The sequence below is a fragment of the Macadamia integrifolia genome, unplaced genomic scaffold (assembly GCF_013358625.1).
Source record: "Macadamia integrifolia cultivar HAES 741 unplaced genomic scaffold, SCU_Mint_v3 scaffold3303, whole genome shotgun sequence".
Lineage (NCBI taxonomy): Eukaryota > Viridiplantae > Streptophyta > Magnoliopsida > Proteales > Proteaceae > Macadamia > Macadamia integrifolia.
This window is the reverse complement of record NW_024869380.1, coordinates 1-18,764: the sequence shown is the minus strand read 5'-3', so window position 1 is coordinate 18,764 and position 18,764 is coordinate 1. Positions and strand designations below refer to the sequence as shown.

At 36.1% G+C, this 18,764-nt stretch overlaps 3 protein-coding genes and 1 long non-coding RNA gene across 6 annotated transcripts; all 4 read right to left on the bottom strand.

The window, feature by feature from the left end:
• Positions 1-1,383, bottom strand: LOC122067986 (F-box protein SKIP23-like). The gene has a single exon (XM_042631815.1). It carries the CDS (start codon positions 1,358-1,360, stop codon positions 119-121), a length of 1,242 nt encoding a protein of 413 aa, XP_042487749.1. The 5' UTR covers positions 1,361-1,383; the 3' UTR covers positions 1-118.
• Positions 1,384-8,414: 7,031 nt separating this feature from the next.
• On the bottom strand, positions 8,415-12,208 carry LOC122067989 (serine/threonine-protein kinase STY8-like). 3 transcript variants are annotated; one of them, XR_006136934.1, is made up of 7 exons: positions 11,512-12,208; positions 11,165-11,300; positions 10,791-10,995; positions 10,525-10,649; positions 10,301-10,444; positions 9,585-10,212; positions 8,415-9,495 (listed from the first exon to the last, which is right to left on the bottom strand). XR_006136934.1 is itself a non-coding variant. In XM_042631817.1 (6 exons), the coding sequence occupies exons 1-6, from the start codon at positions 11,673-11,675 to the stop codon at positions 10,084-10,086; spliced, it is 903 nt and encodes a 300-aa protein (XP_042487751.1). In that variant the 5' UTR covers positions 11,676-12,208; the 3' UTR covers positions 8,415-10,083. The 3 variants fall into 3 exon arrangements, 2 of the variants coding, with proteins under 2 accessions (XP_042487751.1, XP_042487752.1); XM_042631817.1 differs by having other exon boundaries at positions 8,415-10,212; XM_042631818.1 differs by having other exon boundaries at positions 8,415-10,212; positions 11,165-11,283; positions 11,948-12,208.
• Positions 12,209-13,958: 1,750 nt separating this feature from the next.
• Positions 13,959-14,708, bottom strand: LOC122067987. Its single transcript, XM_042631816.1, has one exon. It carries the CDS (start codon positions 14,706-14,708, stop codon positions 13,959-13,961), a length of 750 nt encoding a protein of 249 aa, XP_042487750.1.
• Positions 14,709-15,994: 1,286 nt separating this feature from the next.
• LOC122067991 lies at positions 15,995-17,011 on the bottom strand. Its single transcript, XR_006136936.1, has 3 exons — positions 16,882-17,011; positions 16,659-16,733; positions 15,995-16,506 (listed from the first exon to the last, which is right to left on the bottom strand). It is a non-coding gene; the product is annotated as an uncharacterized LOC122067991 (long non-coding RNA).
• Between the last annotated feature and the right edge of the window lie 1,753 nt (positions 17,012-18,764).

The window sequence follows — 18,764 nt, the reverse complement described above, 5'->3', positions numbered from 1 at the left end:
TTAAACCAAAAAATTGCATTGTAACATTTTATTATGGAAGAAGAAGCGACATAATAGTCAAATCTTTTGCAACTCACTCTATTCAGAACATACTTTTTGATTAGTGATTCACTAGGTACTACATCCGGGATCCTTCTTTGTTTGGGGCTTCGGGCTGGATGTATGTAAACCAAGCAGGTGGATGACGAAATTCTGCAACCCAGGAATCTTCATCCTCCAACAACAATAACGAATCTTCAATGCAATCATCATCTTTTAAACTGAATATGCATTTATCAAAATGAGATTCCGTTTGGGGATACGCACGATAGACATCGATTAAGTAAATGTAATTTTCTCTGCAATCATCGGGAAAATCACGAGAAGAAATGGATAAAGAAGAAGGCAGTCCCACAAACAAAATATCTTCACCTAAGCTCTTAACATGCATCCATCTTTTTCCTTCCCACTTGAAAACCATGAACCGAATTGTTGTTCTTTTAAATTCTGTTATACAGCAATTCGGCATAAACTCAACAAAAATTTCATTACGTTCTATTACCCGAACAACCATCAACACATCGTTAGATGATGACTCCACCAAATACGGCACTATGGGATATTTGAACCTATAATTAGGCTTGAGGTATTCATCTTCGAATTCAGGTTGTGGTTGGAGAATAGAGCAAGAAGAAGAATCAATATGCAAGTCGACGCCAATGTGGAAGACATAAACCTTCAGATCTGATTGTACAGCATAAAGTTTGTTCCCATGGAATAAGACATCCTTGAAACCACGAAATTCATCAGATTCAGGTTTTAAACCAGTCCATGCTTCCTCTCCAAGTCTAGCAAAAATAAGCTTTCCCTCATAGCCATGGAGGGCGACGGCAACAATAAGATCAGCAGGAGGAGTTGATGATAAGATAACCTTTTGTAAACGAAATACGTGGATGGGTGGAAGGGTGAGCTTGGCATTGGTGAAAGGGTTGTAAAGGTATATGGGTTGTTTTGGGGATCTAGACATAACCAGCCAACCATGGGAGGAACCCTTACACCTATGGTTGTGAAGAGACTGGTCTGGAAGGTTGCGAAGGAAATGAAGCTTATTATTCTTTGCTAACCCGAATATGCCGTTATGGTAGTTGCTGCAATTTTTCTCATGATAATGTAAAATCAAGAGGGGGAAGTTATGGGATGGGTGGTAGGACTTCTTAGGGAGGAAGGAGTACCATGACTTGCATACCGACCTCAATCGAATGTAATCCGCGTAAAGATCAAGCCGTTCACTGATTGTCACCACCAAATCCATTGGAAGCTTCGACCACCATGATGATCTAACAGATGATTCCTCTCTCGCCCCTCTCTCCACTCTCTCCATTCGTCTACTTGTTGTAAAGAAGAAAGAAGAATACGAATGAGGCAGCGAAACTTTTCACGAATCCACTAAATAACTACGAAGAACCTGGTCTTGGGTTTTCATACGTTCCTTTTGCTGACACATGTAATCCACTAAAGATAATTACCGAGATTATCTACAAAGTTGTTATCATTTTCTATCTCTCGCTTGCTACTTAAATGCCTCTTATCTCTCTGCTTGACTTAAATGTTATACATTATTTCTTTATATATATACATAAACTTTTTTCTATTTTTATTTTTTATTTTAATTAATTGATTCCATCAATACTTATACAAAACTCTCTCTCTCTCTCTCCTTTGATGTGATGCAACATCAATATTGATCCAATAAGACACTGATTCGATCCAATCAGATATCGATCAATTGGATCGGTACTAAAATCCTACAGGAATTTGTAAACCCTAGGATGGTGGCTGAACCGTCCTCTATGGATGAGTAAAATTTTTTTATTTGATTGTTTTGTATTGGTATGGTGGAGACTGGTTTTAAGTGAGTTTAAAATAAAATATTAATGAAAATTAAGAGAGAGAATAAACTTAAAAAAAAAAAAAATTTGAGATAAGAGTGCGGGGAAAAAGTATCTCTTAATTTTTATTGGTTTTGGATTACACTTAAACTCTAATGAAAATAAAAACCAATTAAAATAAGAGAGATTAAGTGGAGTCCAAGTGTGGAGAATCATTCTCGTATGAGTACCTGATTTGGATTCGTCCAACATATCTCATAAATTTTTTCCCCCTTTTCTTAACAGTTTACCATGTTTATAGGTAGGGGTGTCAAAACCTAGTCCGAATCGATAAAATCGATCGAAACCAACTGATAAAACTGAATCGAACCAAACCGATCTTTATTGGATTGGTTTTGGACTAAAATATGTTGGGACGGGCTGAAAATTGATCCAATCCGAACTGACCAATAACCAAACCAATACCAAACCGAATGAAACCAATAAAAAAATAAATGATTATGAGATTATAAATTGATGAACTGACTACCCATTTTTTACAATATTAGTGAGAAAAATCTTTATTGTAAGGGGAATTTTTACAAATCATTGAATATTAGGTTATAAATAGAGAAATTGATTTGAAAATTGTAATAATGCTTCCATTGATTTCCTTGTTCATTATACAAAACTAGTTGGATAGTTAAATGAATGATTGGATAATAGGGTTCATTTTGTGATTTCAATATTAATATTCTTCTTAGTAATTTGTTATCCATTGGTTTCAATATTAGTTATCTTTCCCATACAACGATAAACCATGATTTAACATAAATTTAGAGTTTTTTTGGGTCAAATGTTGTCACTATAAATTATGAATGTAAGATTTCATTATGGTTCAAGCTCAATAATAAACCGATCTAAATCGGTATTAACCCGATATTGAAAAACCGAAATCAAACCGGATTGAAATCGAAACCGACCAAAAACCGAAGTTCCTTAACAGATTGATTTTGGTCTCCCTCATTCCTAGACTGAAACCGATTCAACCCAACCGAAACCAAACCGAACTAACAGATTGACACCCCTATTTATAGGTTACGTATGGGCAAAAGATTCTCGCCCACCTTCCTCTAGTTTTTATTATTGTGATGTGCTTTCAACCATACGTTGAGTTTTAAAAATAAATCGGCCAATTTATATCGTTTCAAATTGAAATATTCTATCAAGATTCCCTGGATAGATTGTTTTTCAGATCAAACAACGATATTAGGATTCTTGGGACAATCGATCTGAGCCAAATCGGCAAAGACCATTCCTGTATTTAAAACCTGACACTTTTTTTTTTAATGAAAATCAGATAATATATTAAACGAAAACAGATTATACATCGAGATATTTAGAATAAAAAGGATGTAAAGAAGTAAAGATCCTATCCTAACACTATTAGCCAAGTCCACTAAACATAACATAGTATGACTAAAGTCTTTACATTTATACACATAGGGGATAGAATTGAATTTAGAAAAGATCTCCCAAAAGATAGAGACCGAAAGAAACAGCTAAGAAACGTTAGAAGGCTGTGGAATAAGCTGAGGTAAATCCTTGCATGAGAACCATACTTCACAAATTGTCCATCCCTTAGATGCCGTCAAGGCGCCAATCTTAGACCCTGAAGGATGAAAAAAGCTTCTATCTTCACAGAGGAAGTAGTAGTAGAAGTTCCTACATTTAAAACCTGGAATTTTTCTTGAAAAATAATACCAAAAGCCCAACCCGAAGTTTTTTCCAGACCATTAGTAACACCAATACAAACTATTATTCGATAGTTCAAAAAAGGGGGAGGTGGTTATCTTCCTAGGATGTCTGCAGGTCATTTATAAGTGAGTGCACAAAATAAAAGGACTCAGTAGTTTGAAATAATTTCAAATAAAAAATCCAACGATTAATGCAATAACTTCAGGATTAGGGTTGGATTTTTTAGCAAGAATACTATTTCTGTGCATCCATGTGAAGTAAACTGTTACAACTACACCGCTGAAACACCAATGACGATCCAAATTTAAAAGGTTTGCATGGAGGAAGAGGTGTTTGACCACATCCAAAAAACTATGCAAATTAAGACATTTAGGTCTCAAACCAAGAGGGTCATTAGCCCAAATTTTGTCAACAAAGTTACAAAAAAAGAAAAGGTGAGAGACAAATTCATTAGCTTTACCGCAAAACAAGCAAGTAGTATCAATAGGATTCCATTTGCCTAATTTTTCTTTGTCCGGAATTCCATTCAACAAGGTTTGCCAAAAAAATATATTGAATTTCGGATGAATGCAAAGTTTCCAAATAAACTTCCACCAATTCAACGGGAAAGGAGCAGATGAAATACCATCACCTTGATCCTGTTTGTGCAGAAGAAATTTTTCTACACCTCGGGTAGAGATTGAACCATTTTTAGATAGATTACACCACCGCATATCTTGTTGAGTGGAAATAGGGATCTTGAGAATTTCATCAATAACAGGGGGACACAAAGTTAGATTAGTAAGCCACATTCCACAAGTTATTAACAATCAATTAACTAACAGAAAAAATTGGACTTGGTAGAGGCAAATTAACAGGGATTTGTTGATACGGAATAGACGGTATCCAAGGGTCAAACCAGAAATAAGCCAGTAGACCAGAACCCAACTTAATGAAACAATTTTTTGGAGGATGGGATGACTAAAGCAATGCTATTCCAAATGTAGGCCCTCTCTTGTTCAAAGTATTGGTGGCAAAGAGGGAAACGTGTGGAAAATATTTCGCCTTAATAATCTGAGCCCAGGGGGTGGAATTCTCCTTAAGCAGCCGCCAACCCAACTTAAAAAGGAAAGCCTTATTTTGGGTATGAGCATCTCTCAAACCCAGTCCACCAGAAAAAGTAGGAGAACAAATTATTTTCCTAGAGATAAGATGAAATTTCTTGAAAGAAGAAGTTGATCCACTCCAAAAACGACAATAGATAGAGTCAATATTTTGACAGGTTTTTTTAGGAAGATCTAAGCAAGACATTATATAGTTAGGGATTGAACAAAGAATAGACTGGATCAAAATCTCTCTACCAGCGAAAGAGGGAATATTTGATTTCCAAGTGGACAATCTTTTGTCCACTTTGTTAACAATATCTCGAAAGCCCGACACATGAGATCGAGGAAGAAGGAGATTCGTACCCAAATAAACAGAATCCTTACTTATTTCCTTGATACCAAGGAGAGAACAAAGTCAAGTTTTATCAGAGCTAGAGACATTGCTACTGAAAAATAAATCACGTTTGGAAAAATTAACCTGTTGACCTGATAGATTAGAAAACCAATCAAACATCGCTTTAATTGTTAAAAGATCATCCGAGGTAGCACGGCAGAAAATAAAAAGATCATCTACAAACAGAAGGTGGGAGATCTCAAGAACTCCACAAGCAATTTTGATTCCTTTGAATAAATCAAGCTCTCTATAAGCTGCAAGAAGACGAGAAAGAACTTCCATTGCACAAATAAACAAGTAAGGGCTGAACGGGCAACGCTACCTGATTCCACTAGAAGGTTCAATGATATCAAATGAAGAGCCCTCCAATTTAACAGAATATGAGGCCGAAGACATTAGATAATAAATTAAGTCACACCAGACCCTTCCGAAACCGAGGAATTCAAAAACAGCCTTGATGAGACCCCATATAATTCTATCATACGCTTTGGCCATATCAATTTTAATAGCCACAATCTCTTTTTTTCTTTTTCAGATAATGAAAAATCTCCTAGGCAATAACAATGTCGTCCGAAATTTGTCTACCAGGCAGAAATTGCTGCTTGAGAAGGAGGAATAAAGGAAGATAGATGGCCCTTAAGACGATTAGCCAAAAGTTTGGCAATAATTTTATAAGATACATTACAAAGACTGATTGGGCGAAACTCTTCAACTCGAGAGGAGTTTTCCAACTTTAGGATAAGACAGATCAACGTATGATTAATCCCAAACAGAAGAGAGAAGTTAGTGAAAAAATTATGAACAAATTGGCAGACATCATTACCAACAAGATCCCAATATCTCTGGAAGAAACAAGCTTGGAATCCATCAATTCCCGGAGCCTTGTTAGACCCAAGAGAGAAAACTATCCTTTTAATCTCTAACATGTCTGGGATTGAACACAAAGAACTAGCACAATCCTCCGAGAGGATTCTAGGAAAGAGAGACTCCAAAAAAGGAGGGATCCAAAGGCTTGGAAAAAGAGTATAGATTAGACAAATATCGATAGAAGACATGCGCAATATTCTATGTTCCTTCAACTCTGACCATATTGTAGGTTTGACACTTCCCTTCTTCGTTGTTACTCTCATGAATTTACTGTCAGGTGTGGTATTCGAGAGTATTTGCTTGTTAAGCATATGGGATTTTGGGCTACATGACAGGTCCAGACCCACATGAATATATGAAAAGAGCAAAACTAGGGACTTGAGGATGTAAAGGAAGAGGTTAGTTAAATTTAGGAAAAATTATTTGGTCAATTTGTCTGATACACAAAAGTTTGAAAATTTTACTTGAACCACTCTTGCATTTAAGATTTATTACAACTAGCCTTTGTCCGTTAGTCAATCACCATTTAGTGATGATGTCGTGATGAGTAGAGAAAATCTTAAATGCCCTCAATAGACCTTTATACTCATTAATTGAAATAAGGAAAGATGCTTTCCCTTTCATCTCTCATTGAGGTTGTCTACAACCTCTAAACACCTAGTGATGGAGATAACTCCTTCCACTTTGATCGATTTTGCCCAAGATTTCAGACGAAGCATCGCCACATCATACTCTATTGATTCCAATAAGAACCAATCACAGACATCAATAGAACATAGAGTATTAAATCCCTAAATTCAGATTCGGCCGCCCACAACAGCTAATCAGAGCTGAATATGCCATAGTTTCATGTATGAGAAGGAAGGAGAGAGACTGAAGAAGGTTTTGGAATGAAAGGGAGGAGCTTGTTACTTTTCCTCTACAACCCAAATCAAACCTAACCTGCAAAACTTTAGAGCTAAATATGCTATAGTTTCTAATATGGTAGTGAAGGAATTAAGATGGAAGATGGGTGATATGGGAATCCCTTTACCCGCTACTGTAATTGATTTGGGTTTTTTAAGGTTAATACACATAAGGGTAAGTTGGTCATTTTAACTTCCCTAGTTTTAGTTTAACAACTCATAAGTGTAAAATGATATGTTCATTCAGCCATTACTAACAGACTAACTTCGTCAGGTTTCATGGGGCTTCAAGTAATATTTTCAAAGTTTTAGTGTCTCAAACAATCTGGTCATATATAGTATAAGGGGTGTCTAAGTAATTTTCCCTACAATTTATAACCGGGCAAGTTGAAAAGGTCCAAACTTTGTGGACCAGTTGATCCCAAGTTCTTTCTCACATTGTGAACTCCAACCTAATCAGAATTGACCAAATTACAAATAACGATTAACAGAGCCTTTCTCTTGATAGGATTGGGTTTTAGCCATTGCCTTTGCCAGTCCAATTTATAACAACACTGCCCCAAAGTCCCAACAATATGTAAAAATAAACAAATAAGATCACAATATTTGAAATATTATGAATGATTGAAAATTCATGATTACTCAGAAGAAGGGTAGGATTTAAAAAACCTCTCACAGGGTGGCGTGCCTCCATCTGAGACTCTCCCCTGCCCTAGGGATGGATGGTGCCTCTTCAATTCATCTCTCAGGTTGTTCTCTCTTCCCGCTTTGCTACTGAGTTCCTCCGTCTCTGGCCATCTACATGGATGTTTCTAGCATCAAATTTCCAACTCTTATATTATAGACGCATTGCAAAACCCCTTCTCTCCGTGGGTTTCTGGTGTTTTGAGTGCAAATCGGAACAGATTGTTGCCCCTACTCTGCTTAAATGATTATGGTTGTTTATTTAGCATCATCGTTTGCTAATGTCATTTGTTAGGATTAAAATTAATGATCTCCCCCATACGATTTTGCAGCAATGGTTCTTCTTTAAGCCGTTCCTCTCATCCATTTCTTGGAAGATCTCTCTTTGCTTTAAAGAAAATGTAACCCAGTAACAAATACGTAAGCAAAGAAAGGGTCCTCTCTTAGAATTTCAAATTATTGGATGGGCATCCCTACTTACATATCTAATCACATTATACGGGAATGTCAAGACCTATCTCATTATTGTTTTTGACTGTTAAAGTGGTTATTCCCATCTGTTGTTTGACTTTGTCTTGAGGATTCTGCTGATGGCCATGTTTCAAAGGTGAACCCTCAAATAAAGTGTGAGTCTTTTGCTTTGTTGTGGCTATGCCATAGCTAAAGTTTTAAGACTCTCTTTTTGGTATTCTTTGTATTTGTCTGGGTATACCTGGAGATTAATCATATATATAAATATATATATATATATATACTACCCTGTTCATGATCTTTTTATATATCCTTAGCTAAAATAATGATTTGTGACTCGATATATATATTCATAGCTCTGCAAATAGATTAGTTCTTGACAAATCAGACTAACAATAAATAAATAAGGAATCAGAACTGAATGGATCAACAGTAATAAGATCTCAGTTCTAGTAGTACAACTGATCCAAAAAATAGAGTTAGATTAAACCTAGCTACACTGTTAACAATGGTGGAGACATTCAGAGAAAAAACAGCTCATCTCCCTCTGAATTTCACCATTGAATGTGATGCCTGCATTTTCACTCCTCAATGGATTTCCAAGGAAGCTATGTGATTCTGTAATTTCATACAAACCTATGCTAATGAATTGATTCTGAACACCATATCCCAGTTTACAACTACACCAATAACCTCAGGATGTATTCAACAAGAGCTACGGCATTTGGGGTCATCACTGTAGGAGAGAACATGACAATTAAAAAATTCAACCGATCCAATTGCATCTTAGCTTCGGCCATGTTCTTGTATGCCTTCTTTCTCCAAACTTGACAATCCCAACTCAAAACCAATGTGAAAACCATCCATAATGTGATCTTAAAGCCCAAAGCAATATGTATAAACATAAACTGAGGAAGAAATAAAACCTCAAGCATGAACATTCCTGGCACTGTGTCCACAGGATCCCCAAAAGCATCTCCAACTCCCTCTCTGTCAAATTACCTCCCATGAAGTGTTTCAAACAAAAAACATTTTGTGAGTTTTCCGGGTGCTTGAATAGATAGTAACAAATGAAGAAAAAATGGTATGTACTATCAGTAACAGAATTGCAATAGAGTTCTGCTTTCCTTCCCTTGCAGCAGAATGAGCAAACACCTTGGTCTGCATCATTGGTTCTGGAGAGAAAAAATGTTGAACCAGTATTTGAGAGAAAGAGGGGGAGGGGGGCTTGGAGAGAAGTGTTTAACCCCTTCCATGCATTGATAGAACAGAAACCACTATGTTTTTGATCACTCAACAACAATCAAAGACATTCAAAATCAGCATTCAAAAAAGAGAAAACTGGAGAATCACTATGTTCTGCTCTGTGGGTTTGCAACTCCAAAAATAAGCAGTAGGTACAGAAACAGTGTCAAAAGTTTTATTGCAAATTTTCTTTTCAATGTAATAATTGGAATATTGTAATCCTCCAACCTCTTGTATGCCTGCAATTCATCAACCAAAAAATTTAACTTGTAAACTAGCAAGAAGTCACAAACCACTTCTAAAACAACATGAACAAGATGTAAATTACCTTTTTCCTCTTTTACAGCTTTAGACCTAAGGAAAATGATTCCCAACATCCGGAGCTGTGGTGGCATCTCCCTAATTCATTGCAATAAACACCAAGATATCAAATCAAATAAAGTTACTGCCAAAAAAAAAAAATTAATGGAGGGGAAGGAAAAGGAATTTGCCAACAAAAACCATCAAATACAAGTGGAAAAACAGAGCTAGATTACTGAGTTTCTCGTCATACCAATTAAAAAAAAAAAAAAATCAAAAGTGAAACCCATAAAAACATTATGCCTCATAAGGCCACAACAGTAATCCATTTCCTAGAGTCTAGTAATTCCACATAGTGCCTTTTGGGGGATTCAAACAACAAAACTAAGTGAAAAAAAAAAACATGAAAAAAATGTTGTAGTATCTTCTCCGATGACCATAGAGGTAGTTAATTTGAGTTCCTGGTAGCTGGCAGCAAAAGAATCATCATCCACATTTTTGTTGGCTGGTGCTGGCTTCTCCTGGATCTAAACCAAATCAGACAGAACTTCAATAATTTCAGTGAACTCTGGACGTTTGTCAGGTTCGGTTGCCCAGCATCTCTCCAAGAGGGGAATGACTTGAACTGGAATGCATTCTAGACTAGGCCTTCCTTCCTGGACAACCCGAAATTCAAACTCATGTTAATTGATCAGGATTTAGGAAAGCATATATGAAAGAAGAAGATAGTTAAATAAGATTTACCTCATTCAAAACATAATTTTTCACCCATGATATATCCTCATCATCATATACCCTTTTGGTTGTCAGTAACTCCCAGAAAATGATCGAGAAACTATAGATGTCATACTTGTTACTACAGTATTTCTTCCCCTCGCGATTAAAGAGCTGATCAAAATTCCGAGAAACAAATCTTGAATTTCAATGAAAAAATATGTTCAAATAGGTTGGATGGAGTAGATGGTTACCTCAGGAGCCATATATTTGTATGTGCCCTTCCCAGCAGTTATTTCATTCACTTTAGAAGAGTCTTGCGCTAGCCCAAAATCTGCCAACTTTAATGTTGTTTTATCATCCGAGAGAAGAAGATTCTCTAGAAAAAAAAAAAAAAAGAGCATTAGTTTGACATCCATGGAAGAAATGTCATTGCAAGATGAACAAACAAGTTAAAGAACCAAACGGCTTAATTCTTCCACCTCAACAAATGATAGGAGAAAATAAGAGAGCTTATTACCGGACTTTAAGTCCAAGTGGATGATACCCCCTTTATGTAAATATTCCATGGTTGTACTAACATCCAAAGCAAACTTTATACTTTTTGTTAGATGTAGATGCTCATCAATTTCGTTTAAATGATCAAAATAATCGGTTAGTGATCCATTTTTCAAAAGCTCCATCACTATAGTGATAGCTCCTGGACGCACAGAGGCACCAATCAACTGTTCCAATAAAACAGGTCAATCTTAAGAACTTAATCGTCAACCATGAGAGAATAAAAAAAATAAATTCTTATATGAGAAGCTAGAACAACCAAATGAAAAGCATATATTTTTGTCTGACAATAACACAAGAGAATACTCAAAATCTAAATAGAAAATAAAATCATACCTCGGTTACATTTTTATGTTTCATTCGATACATAATATTGATCTCATTTGTTATATTGTTTTCCAGATTCTCCTTTTCTTCATTGTTTCTGCTATAATTCTGTATGAACTTTATAGCCACTTCATCATCATCATACATAGAAAATGACATTTGATTAAAATAAAAGAAAATATGGAAAAAATACTTACTTAGAAAACAAAATGAACTATCTATAGTGTTAGAAATAAAAGAATCAAAATCAATAATATCCAAAGCGTATTAGATGTCATCAAATTGTAGTAAAAACTGAAAAGAAACAAAGAAACAAAGAAATGCTAAGAGAGAAAAATAAATAACAAAAGACAGACCATCCCTGGTAGACGGTGGATGCTCCACCACTACCAATCTCATCACTGATAAAGAGATTATCAGTATTGATCAGTAATTCATCATCCAATTCAACATCAAATGGGACAATAAAATGTTGATAAGCGGTATTTTCGTAAAACGAACTGAAGGAGTTCCTTGACATTGTTGGACTAAAATAATGAAGCTAGGGAGAGTGAGTAACTGGAAGAATGTTGCAGCAGCTTAAACGGGTCTCAGAGTAAGGGAGAAGAGCAAGTGAAAGTGAGAAAAAGAAATGAAAAACAGATGTTTAAATAAGAGAGGCAAGTGTTTCTAAGGTTCAAAGCGTTGGCTAGCAAGAGAGAGCAATGTTTGTGTGACCGACAGGTCTACTGTTAGCAGGTAAAGAAAATGACAAGAAAAAGAAAGCAAGGGCTGCGTGAGTGACCGGACTACCAGGGTAAGGCTGGATCAGAGAAGAAAAGATATCCCCTGCAAGGAGCCTTGAATGGAGCCCTCTTCCTCCCCATTTTGCTTGAATTTCAGATCTCTTACATCTGATCTCCATCCACCAATCCCACCATGCCACCCTCTCACTGCTCTCCCTCCTCATGCCATCCGAGGGGGTTTCCTTGACCGGAACTGTACTGCAAGTCGAAAGGGCCTCGTGTTCTACGGTTCCTGACAAAAAGGGTTGAAGATTAGAATTTTAAATTCTTAGTTTACTGTTCCATTGATCTATTTGATTAACTGGGCTCACATTTGCATTAGGTTTTCTAAGGACAAATCATCAAATTACACAAAAAGGGTTTCAATTTATCAAATTACCCACTTTTTTTTTTTTTTTAAATTACCACTCAAAAAGTGGAAAATATTGACTTTTTTTTTTTTTTTGTAGAAAAATATTTGACTCTTACTAAACTGTGCCTAAACATGCTTCATTATTGTCAAGGCCCAAAGAAAAAAAAATTTAATAATAATAATTAGAATTTAAAAAAAATATTTTATGGCAAAACATATGGAAACCTAATTGATAGAAATAGAACTTTGAAAATCTGCGTACTGTGAGAACGCACATGAACATACACGAATAACTAAAAGATGCATGAAAATATATAAGAAGGTATTAATTAAATTTGACTTAAAAATTTATACATAACTATTCATAAGGTGTTCAATTTATCCAACAAGTTAATAGCCAAAATCACATGCTCAAGTGGATTCAAATAGTGGACTCCTCTAAAGCTAATTAGAACAAAGTTGTAAAAATCATCTGGAAATTTATTTTTTCAAATAAAAATGACTTTCAAAAAAATTTGAGTTGCGAATAATGAAGTGACAAGCACAAGTAGCCAAAAATCTATAATCTAATTCGTGTTTGTATCCATTTAGGAGAGAATCCATATTCAAAAAATTATTATTTGAAAATTATTTAAATATGTTTGAAAGCTATATTATCCAATTCGATTATTAAAATATAATTAACTAATATTTGATAATACTAAAATATCCTTTTTATTTAACAACAAATCGTTTCAAGTAACCAAAAAAAAAAAAAAATTTGGTGGGGAGTGTTTAAATAAAGTTAACAAGAAAATTAAATTAAAGAAAAACGTTCCTGAAGACATTAATGTAATTTCAAATAGGATCCTTCAATATCAACCGTGGTCGAGTTTTCGTGTTCTCCAATTCTCCTCCACTCAAAGTAGATAACTAAAGCATGTAATAAAAAATCTATATATGATTCTTGTTCGTATCTATTCAGATGAATCTGTATTTGAAAATTGGTATGAAAAATGTATAAATTCATTCAAAAATTAATCGGATGCAAATTACAAATGGTGTTATATCCATAGTTAGCAAATTCGGATTCGGGAATTATTCGGGCGGAGAATTATTCGGAATAATTCGGTTGATTAATTTAAGGATTCGGTCAAAAAAGCGGTCAAAAAAGCTTATTGCGCTTTTTTGTTTTTTTATTTTAAATACTGTTTAAGTGGACCGAATAATTCGGTTTAATTCGGATTCGGTCCGAATTATTCGCGTTTTATATTCACTTTTGAAAAAATCACGAATTTTACTGAATTTTATTTTTAATTCGGATTCGGTCAGAATTTTTGATAAAATTTGGAAAAATTTGGTTCGGCCGAATAATTCATGAATTATTCGGCCGAATTGATAACACTGGTTATATCTAGTTTATATTCGATCCGTTTATATCTCTAGTCTTTTTCCATATAAATTTAAGGTAATTATGGGCTAGTAGAACTATATCAGTTTAGCCCAAGGCCGAGGCTGAGGCCCAATCTAACCCTACTCGGACCTAGAAATCCAATCCTAGCCAGCCCAGGCCCTGTTGGGCTCAGGGTGGGGTTACTTGGGTCGAGACTGCCTGGGCAAATTTTTGCACCTCTATCTTGAGTCTCAACTCTCAATGTCTCTTTTGAAGAAACAGTTCCGGAGAATTTCATGTCGTGGATAATGGGGCAAAATACGGCACTATGGAATGTTTGAACCTGTAATAAGACTTGAGGTATTCATCTTTGATTTCAAGTTGTGGTTGGAGAATAGAGCAAGAAGAATAATCAATTTGCAAGTCGACGCCAATGTAAAAGACATAAACCTTCAGATCTGATTGTACAGCATAAAGTTTGTTCCCATGGAATAAGACATCCTTGAAATCACTAAATTCATCAGATTCAGGTTTTAAACCAGTCCATGCTTTATCTCCAAGTCTAGCGAAGATAAGCTTTCCCTTGTAGCCATGGAGGGCGACAACGACAATAAGATCAGCAGGAGGAGTTGATGATAAGAAAACCTTTCGTAAACGTAATATGTGGATGGGCGGAAGGGTGAGCTTGGCGTTGGTAAAAGGGTTGTAAAGGTATATGGGTTGTTTTATTGATCTAAACATAACCAGCCAATCATGGGAGGAACCCTTGCACCAATGTTTGTGAAGAGACTCATCTGGAAGGTCGCGGAGGAAATGAAGCTTATTATTCTTTGCTAACCCTAATAAGCCATTACGATAGTTGCTGCTATTTTCGTCATAATAATGTAAAATCAAGAGGGGAAAGTTATGGGATGGGTGGTAGGACTTCTTGGGGAGGAAGGAGTACCATGACTTGCATACCGACCTGAATCGAATATAATCAGTGTAAAGATTAGCCGTTCGCTGATCGTGACCACCAAATCCATTGGAAGCTTGGACCACCATGATGATCTAACTGATGATTTCTCTCTCTGCTCTCTCTCCATTCCTCTACTTCTACTTGTTGTACAGAAGAAACGCCAAAGGGGTATGTATTGGGGCGGCCAATCTTTTGAAACTTTCACGGATTCCTATACTTTCACGAGTCCAGCATATCTGATAAAGGTTTTTTTCCCCTTTACTTAACAGTTTACCATGTTTATAGGTTATGTATGGGCAAAAGATTCTCACTCACTTACCTCTAGTCAAATCGGCAAATACCGATTCCTGTATTTAAAACCCCGACCATATTGCTGGTCTGCTCTTTCCCTCATTCGTTGTTACTCTCATGAATTTATTGTTTAATGCATTTTTTGTTCACCCTAAATATTTGGCAAAAAAAAAAAAGGGTATAAAATGCAAGTGGGCTGGGCCTGGTTGTAGAGATTGTAAATTTGAAACAAATTGAACCAGAGCCTGCCCTGTTTGGGTCATCCAAAGTCAAAGGTTGAGCCCGAAGTCTATTGTCAGGTGGGACAATCGAGAGAATTTGCTAGTTAAGTATATGGGATTTTGGGCTACATTGACATGGCCAACCCACCTGAAAATAACAAGGGAGCAAGACTAGGGACTTGAGCATAGTTAAATTTAGAGTAAATTACATTTCCACCACTGAACTTAGTTCATAAATCAAAGCGCTCCCTTATGTTTTCAAGAATAATATTAACTCTCTTTACAGGTTTGAAAAATTATAAACGTACCCACACCATTAGTCTAACACTGGTATGGGTGGATTAGTGATTTTTCAAACCTGAAAGGGATGTGAGTGTCATTCTTAAAAATATAGGGGAGGGATTTGATTTATTATCTAAGTTCAGGGGGTAGCAGTGTAATTTTCTCTTAAATTAAGGAAAAATTATTTGACCAGATTACTTTACACTCAAAAGTTCAAAAAATTTATTTAAACCACTCTTGCATTTAAGATTTATCACAACTAGCTTCTATCCATTAATCAATCATCATGTAGTGATGGCATCATGGGTGGGGAAAATCCTAAATGCTCTCAATAGACCTTATATCCATTAATTAAAAGAATGGAAGATGCTTCTCCTTTCATCTCTCACTATGTTGTCTTCAACCTATAAACATCAAACCAAAAGTAGAAGGATAGGGCAAGCTTGCTAGGGAGACAATTCCTTCCACTTTGATCGATTCTGCCCAAGATTTCGGATGAAGCATCACCACATCATACTCTATCAATTCCAACAAAAACCAATCACATACATCAACAGAACATAGAGTATTAAATCCCTAAAATCAGATTTGGCCGCTCACAGCAGCTAATCAGAGCTGAATATGCCCTATTTTCATGTATGAGAAGGCAACCCTAACCTGTAAAATCTTAGAGCTGAATATGCTATAATTTCTGAGATGATAGTGAAGGAATTGCGATGGAACATTGGTGATAGGGGAATCCCTTCACCCATTGCTTAAATTGATTTGGGCTTTTCAAGGACAATACATTTAAAGGGTCATTATTCTAAGGCAAAAGGTTATGTGCATGGTCATGCACTAAACCATTGGATGGACATGACCGTGTAAGATACATGGCCCTTCATCCATCCAACGGTTCAACGCATGGTAAACCATGCACAGCCTTGCACAAAACTTTTCCCTTTATTTTATACCTCTTCAGGCAGAAAAGAAAAATTTACAAGTTCAGACCTGAACCTAAAAAGACCAAAGCTAAAGAACTCCGGCATTACACTTGTGCAGCCAAAATCTCTTCTCTTACGCCTAGCTCATTCGAAAGCTTTGAACACAACTGCATCAACACACACAAACAGTTCAAGAACATGTTAATTGTTGCCCATTTCTCTCTCCCATATCGCTGATCCACTCGGATGAGCTTGGCATGGAGTGAGTCTCAAGATCTAATTTTAGTTGTTTTGAACTTCAAAAACAAAACTGACTGACCTGTCTGTACAACGAAAGATCGCCATATGCTTTTCTCAATTCCACAACATATACAGATTTGCTTATCTCAAACACCTGCAAACTTCACAAGATGGGAGTAAGAAACACTAGTAATTGTCAGCCAAAACTCGAAAAGAGTAAACAATTCAGTACTGATGGTTCGATTTGGTTCAGAGTGTTAGAAGAAGAAATCAAAACCGAATCATTTATTAAACAGTTATACCTTTTCATTCCTCCAACATATATGTTCAATCATCTACTTCTCAAATCTGTCAAGGTTTCTTTTACCTCTGCCGCCACTGAAAGGCTACCGGGTCTCCTATGACCTTTGTTCTCCTGCATCACCTTCAGCTGCAAATCAGAAGGAAAGTATGTCCATAAATAAATACGCACCAAAGTAACCCGCTGAATGAAATTCAGAAAGATGAATTGAGTTTCTTGGATTAACAATGTCCTGAAGGTGGAAGCTTAATAAGTAGTTTTTTCTTCTGAATTGGAATTCTATAAGACTCAAGTGATCAATCATCGGAGCCAACAAAATCCCAAAATGAACCTATAACTAGTTTACAAACCTTTCCATTTCTTTGCTGGATTCGAAGTCCCATTTCTGTGACGATGTCTTCAATCTTCTCAAGAAAGTCTTTTGGTGAATGATTGATTAGATGTGAACCTGATCTTTCTCTCAGAGGCCTCCTGCAATAACTTTGAAGGAAAAAGACTACCATCAAACTCTCTACCTATCTATAAATAATGTTAATTAGGCCATGCATACTCTTTACTTGTGCTTGATTAGCCATTTAATACTTAGAGAAGAAACTGAATCGAAAAGCTTTATGAAGTTGAAGTATACCCTATTACAAAAATGTTGAAGCATTGATAGATAAAAATTATTCCTCTTTGCGTATTATCTCTTCAATATGCTTTATGAAGTTGTTCATGGTACTGAAAGACTGGAATTAGGCCCATGAAAGTACAGACAGTCCCCACCAAAGAGATAATCCTTCCTCATATTGAAACTCTCAGATGAAACAAATACTTGTAAAATATATCGTAGTATTCTACATGGGATGACCTCATGCTAGAAAACCCATGAATAGAGAATTTTTTTAATCAATAAATAAAATCTATAAACAAGCAGGCTGAATGTAAAATATACATATGAGGGATAGGCATGCTACTGGCTTATTATATGGAGGGGCAAGGATCCAAATTTTCAACCCGTACCTCTTTCGCCGCTGCAACTCTCACAACGAAAACCCATCAGCTATCATTGAATCTCGTTGAGACTTGATTATTAGATGCTTCTTTGGCAAGCGCGTTAGCCCCCTAGTTGTGCTCTCTATGGGCATTAGAGACCATAGCATTTAGAATATGAATTTTGATTTTGTATATCCCACTAGAAATAATGTAGGTTCCAATTATAGCAATGATGAGCATTGATTTGATTAATAAAAAACGTAACACAATAGTAGACTCGACTTGTCAATGGAGATGTACCTTGTAGGAGGGGGGAGCCGAAAATAATTCAGATAGTTCAATACGAGGGATAGGCATCCTTTTAACAGCAGCTTTCAACTGTTTTCCCTCCTGGTTATGGAGGTACGGCACTGGCAACACCTCCGCAATGAACGTGTATTGTGTTGTGTTTGACTTCTTTGATCCTTCCAAGAATCTAAATAGGAGAATGATAGTAAAGCAACATGCCCTATTTAAACTTCTTGAATAAATTTCTTCTGTCTCTTCCCGATGAACCAGACACATTCAATTTTTCTTGTTGATGATTTAATTTAAATTAAAATTCGATAACACTTCTAAAAGGAAAAGGTGTGTGAACCCCTAGATCAGTTTAGAAAATTGGGGAGGGATAGCATGAAAACAGGTGATTTTCTTATTGTAGGATGTCATTCCACTTGCCTCAAAATCCCCATGGTCATAACCATTTGCTATCTATCACCTCTGAAGAGAAAGAGGGGTGAAACATTTTGGGTTCCGCCTTTGCAATGATTCTGGTCTCTCTCTTACTCTGTCACATATGCAAAGCCATTGATCCCAAGTTTAAAAGCGAAAAAACAGCAGCTTCAGGGAGTGCTTCATCCTCGACTCTTT